General features: G+C 38.4%; 1 protein-coding gene across 1 annotated transcript in view; it reads right to left on the bottom strand.

Moving 5' to 3' along the window:
* Positions 1 to 2,875: 2,875 nt before the first annotated feature.
* Positions 2,876 to 7,199, bottom strand: part of PTP4A2 (protein tyrosine phosphatase 4A2) — a gene marked incomplete at its 5' end in the record, with an annotated part of 4,681 nt that continues 357 nt past the window's right edge. The window contains 4 exons of the mRNA XM_079325577.1: positions 2,876 to 3,421; positions 3,775 to 3,849; positions 4,466 to 4,596; positions 6,465 to 6,579. Of these exons, the coding sequence (XP_079181703.1) occupies positions 3,313 to 3,421; positions 3,775 to 3,849; positions 4,466 to 4,596; positions 6,465 to 6,579 (430 nt within the window). The 3' untranslated portion in view covers positions 2,876 to 3,312. The remainder of the gene's footprint in view (positions 3,422 to 3,774; positions 3,850 to 4,465; positions 4,597 to 6,464; positions 6,580 to 7,199) is intronic.

Here is a 7,199-nt window from a genome sequence, read left to right as displayed (position 1 = left end):
GAAGGAATTTCAGGGAAGGGAAGGATGTGAGGAAGAGTTGGTGCCTTTACAGAGTGAAATGTCCTGGGACAGAGGAGGAATCACAAGTTTTGAGAAGGGTTAAAGGCAATGATTCAGCTCCTTTAAAAAACTCCATGAGATCCTGATCCAGCTCCAGAGGGAAAATTCCTGCTCAGCTGAAATTCCTGCAGAAATTCCTGCACACCTGAGATTCCTGCTGAAATTCCTGCTCACCTGAGATTCCTGCTGAAATTCCTGCTCACCTGAGATTCCTGCTGAAATTCCTGCAGAAATTCCTGCACACCTGAGATTCCTGCTGAAATTCCTGCTCACCTGAGATTCCTGCTGAAATTCCTGCACACCTGAGATTCCTGCAGAAATTCCTGCACACCTGAGATTCCTGAAGAAATTCCTGCACACCTGAGAATCCTGCTGAAATTCCTGCACACCTGAGATTCCTGCTGAAATTCCTGCTGAAATTCCTGCACACCTGAGATTCCTGCTGAAATTCCTGCACACCTGAGATTCCTGCTGAAATTCCTGCAGAAATTCCTGCACACCTGAGATTCCTGCTGAAATTCCTGCTGAAATTCCTGCACACCTGAGATTCCTGCTGAAATTCCTGCAGAAATTCCTGCACACCTGAGATTCCTGCAGAAATTCCTGCAGAAATTCCTGCACACCTGAGATTCCTGCTGAAATTCCTGCTCACCTGAGATTCCTGCTGAAATTCCTGCAGAAATTCCTGCACACCTGAGATTCCTGCTGAAATTCCTGCAGAAATTCCTGCACACCTGAGATTCCTGCTGAAATTCCTGCTCACCTGAGATTCCTGCAGAAATTCCTGCACACCTGAGATTCCTGCAGAAATTCCTGCACACCTGAGATTCCTGAAGAAATTCCTGCACACCTGAGAATCCTGCTGAAATTCCTGCACACCTGAGATTCCTGCTGAAATTCCTGCACACCTGAGATTCCTGCTGAAATTCCTGCTGAAATTCCTGCACACCTGAGATTCCTGCTGAAATTCCTGCAGAAATTCCTGCTCAGCTGAGATTCCTGCTGAAATTCCTGCAGAAATTCCTGCACACCTGAGATTCCTGCTGAAATTCCTGCAGAAATTCCTGCTCAGCTGAGATTCCTGCTGAAATTCCTGCACACCTGAGATTCCTGCTGAAATTCCTGCAGAAATTCCTGCACACCTGAGATTCCTGCTGAAATTCCTGCAGAAATTCCTGCACACCTGAGATTCCTGCTGAAATTCCTGCACACCTGAGATTCCTGCTGAAATTCCTGCAGAAATTCCTGCTCACCTGAGATTCCTGCTCACCTGGAGCTGTGGATGAGCTTTTCCAAGGAGGAATCACTCCATGAGGATGTGGATGGGAATCCCCTGGAGGAGCTGCTGAGGCTCTGACAGGAATTTCACCCTTTGGGATCAGATTCACTCAGAGCCACTGACAGCAGCTCCTCAACCCAAAATCCTGACGAAAAATGGATTTTTAACCCCTCTGTTGCCTTAACCCTGCAACAAGTCCCTGCCTCACACACCCTGATTCCAGCAGGAGCACCCGAGACCCCAGAGGAGTTGCCTCCTCCTGCTCCTCCTTTTCCTCTTTCTGCTCCTCCTTTTCCTCTTTCTGCTCCTCCTTTTCCTCTTTCTGCTCCTCTTCTTCCTCCTCCTGCTCCTTTTCCTCCTCCTCCTCCTGTTCCTTTTCTTCCTTCTGCTCCTCCTTTTCCTCTTTCTGCTCCTCCTCTTCCTCCTCCAGCTCCTTTTCATCTTCCTCCTCCTCCTCCTCTTCTTCCTCCTCCTGCTCCTTTTCTTCCTTCTGCTCCTCCTTTTCCTCTTTCTGCTCCTCTTCCTCCTCCAGCTCCTTTTCATCTTCCTCCTCCTTTTCCTCTTCCTGCTCCTCCTTTTCCTCCTCCTGCTCCTCCTCCTCCTGCTCTTTTTCCTTCTGCTCCTCCTTTTCCTCTTTCTGCCCCTCCTCTTCCTCCTCCTCCTCCTTTTCCTCCTCCTGCTCCTCTTCCTCCTCCTCCTGCTTTTTCCTTCTGCTCCTCCTTTTCCTCTTTCTGCTCCTCCTTTTCCTCCTCCTGCTTTTTCTTCCTCTTCCTCCGCCTGCTCCTTTTCCTCCTCCTCCTCCTGTTCCTTTTCTTCCTTCTGCTCCTCCTTTTCCTTTTTCTGCTCCTCTTCTTCCTCTTCCAGCTCCTTTTCATCTTCCTCCTCCTCTTCCTGCTCCTCCTTTTCCTCCTCCTGCTCCTCTTCCTCCTGCTTTTTCCTTCTGCTCCTCCTTTTCCTCTTTCTGCCCCTCCTCTTCCTCCTCCTCCTCCTTTTCCTCCTCCTGCTCTTTTTCCTCCTGCTCCTCCTTTTCCTCCTCCTGCATCTTTTGTGTTAAAACAAAACTAAATTAAAAGTTCAAAAAAGGGAATTTGCATCTCAGGATGCTGGGAGGAGTTTCCTCACTTTTGAAAGTTCTCTGTGTTCATATAAAAATAAATTAAATTTTTAAAAGTTAAAAAAAAAAAGAAATTTGCGTCTCATGGAGGGGATTCCTTACCTGTGAAAAGCCTCTGTGTTAAAATAAAAATAAATTAAATTTTTAAGAGTTTTCAAAAGGAATTTGGATCTCAGGATGCTGGGAAGGGTTTCTTCACCTTTGAATGTGTTAAAATTAAAATAAATTAAATTTTTAAAAGTTAAAAAAAAAAAATTTGCGTCTCATGGAGCGGTTTTCCTTACCTGTGAAAATCCTTTGTGTTAAAATACAAATAAATTAAATTTTTAGAAGTTTAAAAAGGGAATTTGCATCTCAGGATGCAGGGAGGGGTTTCCTCACCTTTGGAAATCTTTTGTGCACAAGGGAGGAGGCTCTGCTGCTTTTCCTTCCACATAAATTGATTTTATTTATTTCTTTTTCTTAAAAAGTTAAAAATACAGAAGGTTCACAAACTGCTTTTCTCCTTGCAGGTTCAAGGAGAAAATCCTTCAATGAAATGTTTCTCTTAATTGGCTTTTTGTAATTATTATTATTATTATTATATATTTTTAATTTTGGGGTATTTAACTCTCAATCATCATCACCCTTTTTTATTTTATTTTTAAAGAGAGAGATTGAGGAGCACCGACTCCACATCTAAATTAATTTCTTTTTTTTTTTTGTTGGTTTTTCTTTTCTTTTTTTTCATTTTTTGATTCCAAATTCACATTTCCAGGTGCCAAGAGTCCAGAGAATTCCTACTCATTTCTGCCTTTTTTTTTTTTTTTTCTGAGATGAGTATCTCAAATATTTTGGGGTTTTTTTGGTATTTATTTCTTTATTGAACACAGCAGTGACCGTTGGCATCTTTGCAGCGTAATCTCATTTTGGGTCTGTATTTCTCCAGGTAAAGCAGCTGCTTGGAATTGAAAGCTCCCCTCCTTTTCCTAAAAAAAAATAACAAAAAAGTGTTATCTAGATAAAATATTGAAATATCAGTAGAAAAATATCAGTGTTTGGCTCACTTCAGGCACATTAATTAAGATTTTTAGTGCTAAAAAGCAGAGTTTTGCTCAAAATATTTTAATAAGAAATAATATTTCACAATTTTTTCACAACACTTGAGGATTTAATTTACATTTAAATCCAGATTTTGAAGAGAGATTACCCATTAATCCTCATTAATTAACAGCAATTTTTTAATGTCCAGGCCGAAACATTTTTACCTCATAAAAATCAAATTTTTGGAGCCTTTTCTTCACATTTAAACATAAATTTTAATTAGATATTTTTCACTTACTGCCTTATAAACTGAACTGCATCCTCATACTTCATTCCACATTCAATGAGAGCAAGTGCGACCAGAACAGGAGCCCTGCAGGGAAAATCAAAATTAAAAATAAAAATAAAAATTTAAGGAAGATTCACAGAAATAATAAATGGAATCCTTCAAAAATTCATCAAATTTCTCAATAAGCAGCTGAAGGGGTTTTTTTGTTTGTTTTTTTTTTAGCATTTCCTAGGGAGTAAAAAGATGTAAAATGGATTTTTTAAGGGATTCACAGCCCAGCTGTGAATTATTATTATTATTATTATTATTATTATTATTATCATTATTATCATTATTATCATTATTATCATTATTATTATTATTATTGTTGATAAACCAGAGAAATTGGTGTAAAATAAATGAGATTTTTCTGGATTTGAAAGGACTGACCTGCCCAGCCCAGCTGTGAACTACTATTATTATTATTATTATTATTATTATTAATATTATTATTATTATTAATATTGATAAACCAGAGAAATTGGTGTAAAATAAATGAGATTTTTCTGGAATTTAAATTATAATTATTATTTTTTACTATTTTACTATTATTTTTACTATTTACTATTTTTTATTACTTTTATTATTTCTATGATTTGGGATAAACCAAGGAATTTGGGGTAAAATAAATGAGATTTTAGTGGGATTTGAAGGCTCTGACCTGCCCAGCCCAGCCACACAGTGAACAGCCACACAGCACCCGGGCTCCTCCCGAAATTTGGTTTTCAGAAGGTTCAGCCAATCCTCCACAATCTGACTTGGGGGAGGAGCTCCATCATCAAATGGCCAGTCCTGAAATGAAAAAAAAAAAAACAAAAAATCCCATTAAAACCAACAACAAAAAACTTTATCTTTCTACAGCCCATCCTCCCTCCAGGAGATATCTCCTGTTAATGGGCCATTGTTTAAAACTGGGTGTGGCAGTGACTCTTATCCCTGTGGGAATTATCTCCTGTTAATGGGCCATTGTTTAAAATTGGGTGTGGCAGTGATTCTTATCACTGTGTGAGATATCTCCTGTTAATGGGCCATTGTTTAAAACTGGGTGTGGCAGTGATCTTTATCTCCTGGCACACATTATCTGCTAATGGGCCATCTTTAAACCAGCTGGGGCAATCATCTTTATCTTTCCCACAGCCCATCCTCCCTCCAGGAGATATCTCCTGTTCATGGCCATTGAGTCCCAGTGTATGACTGATAAAATTCCATCATCCCACTGGGAGATGCTCCACCCAGGGGGAGGAGACAAACATTTCCTACCCAGATAAAAACTGAGATTTGGAACAGCAAATTGGTTTTGCTCCTAAATTCTGTCTCCAAGAGAAATTGAGTACATGAAAATTGGCAAACCTAAATGAAACCAAGACACTGGAGCACTTAAAGAACAGGTTCTGATGAAATCAAATCCCCTGAAAGCTGAAAACTGCAACAGGAAAAGCTGAAAATCCCCAGAGGTTTCATTTTGAGATGCACTCCATGGGTCAATAAAAACCCCAAAAATATTGAAATAATTTTATAAGGGATTATAAAATCCTGAGACTGAAGAGTGCAGAGAAATCTTTTGTTAAAGTGCTAGGAAAATTCAAAATATCTGGGACAGCATAAAGGGAAAAACCACAGGGATAATATCACAAATCTGAATTTGTTCTTTCTAATAAAAGGTTTTTATGGGATTTTCCACTCCATCCCACAGTGCTGGGATATTTTGGGTTATTTTGGGTTTGTGGCACCCCCTGCCACAGGAATAGAGGCACAAACTGCAGGATGTTGCTTTTGAAAGAGGATTTCTGTGTTTAATTGGAATTCAATTTTTTTTTTTTATTTCCTCTCCACACAACTCCTGAATCCATCTGAGCTGACCCAGAGCATCCCAGCCCTGAGAAAACACAGAAAATAAAAATTCTGGCACCAGGGATGGAACTGCAGCAAAGTTTGACAGGAATTTTTCTCCTCATTTTGAATTTTGCCACCTGTGGATTCCTGTTGGACAGGACAGAATATCAAATTCTAGAAGTTCTAATTCCAGTGTTTTTGGAGGAAAAATTTCTTTATCACCTCCAGATTCTGTCACTTTTTCACCACCTGTATTGCTAATCCTGTTGTGCTATACCCAAAAAAAAAAGGAAAAATAAAGGAAAATAAAGAATAAATCCCTTTCCTGCCTCTCCCCTTTTGTCAAATCCTGGTTTTTCATCTCTGTTTTCCAAACAAACCACCCAAATAAACCCAAAAAACCTCAAAATTCTGTGAGTTTCTCAAAGAAACCAATTTATTTTTGCCCAAGCTGGACCAGCCCAGAGCATGAAGAGATTCCCACAATTCCCAGACACAAAAATCCCAATTTTTAACCAGTTTTGAAAAGCAACTCACAAGAACTTGTATCTCAATTTTCAGACACAAAAATCCCATTTTTCTAAATAAAAAAAATTCCAACTTTCCAGACAAAAAAAATCCCAATTTCTATACACAAAAATTCCAGTATTGTAAACAAAATAATCCTAATTTCCAGACAAAAAAAATCCTAATTTCCAGACAAAAAAAATTCCTAATTTTTAACCAATTTTGAAGGCAACTCACAAGAACTTGGATTCCAATTTCCAGACAGAAAAATCCCAATTTCCAGACACAATAATCCCAATTTTAGCCAGTTTGAAACTCACAAGAACTTGGATTCCTTCTTTCTCAATTGGAGCTTGATCATAAGTGGCATCACAAACTCGAACCAAAGTTGTCACCCCATATTTCTTCAGCTCCTGGAAGAAAAATAAAAATAATCTGAGCACTGAGAGATGATAAATTTATTTTTATCAGAAATAAAATTAACATTTCTCACCATTTCAGGGCACTCAGGTGGGATAAAATTTATTAGGGGGGGGGGGGGAAAATAAATTGTGATTATAAAATGAAGTTGAAATTCAGAAAAAGCTCAGGCAGTGATCTTCAAGTGTTAAAAATAAAATTTATAAAACTGTTAATTTCAGAAAACAGATGAAGAGGTGAAGAAGGGAATTGCTGGGTAGGATTTTGAGGAATTTGGGATTTTTTGGGGCTCATTAAAGCTCATTCAATGCAAGAATTCAGAAAAAAAAGCAGAATAAATAGGGAGACAAACATGAAAAATAAATTTTAAAAATTTTAAATTTTAGGTAAGAGGCAAAGAGGTTGGAAAGGAGATTCTTGGGTAGGAATTTGGGAATTTTTTTGGACTCATTTCAAAAAAAAAAAACAAAAGCTCATTCAAGCCAAGAAATTAATAAAAAAAATCAGAATAAATAAGTGAGAAAACACGAAAAAATAAATTTTAAAAAATTTTAGCTTTTAGATAACAGGCAAAGACGTGGAGAGGAATTCCGGGGTAGGAATTTTGAGGAATTTGGGATTTTTTTGGACTCATT

Source organism: Erithacus rubecula (genome assembly GCF_903797595.1).
Source record: "Erithacus rubecula genome assembly, chromosome: 23".
Taxonomy (NCBI): Eukaryota; Metazoa; Chordata; class Aves; order Passeriformes; family Muscicapidae; genus Erithacus; species Erithacus rubecula.
This window is presented reverse-complemented; position numbering and strand designations above follow the sequence as displayed.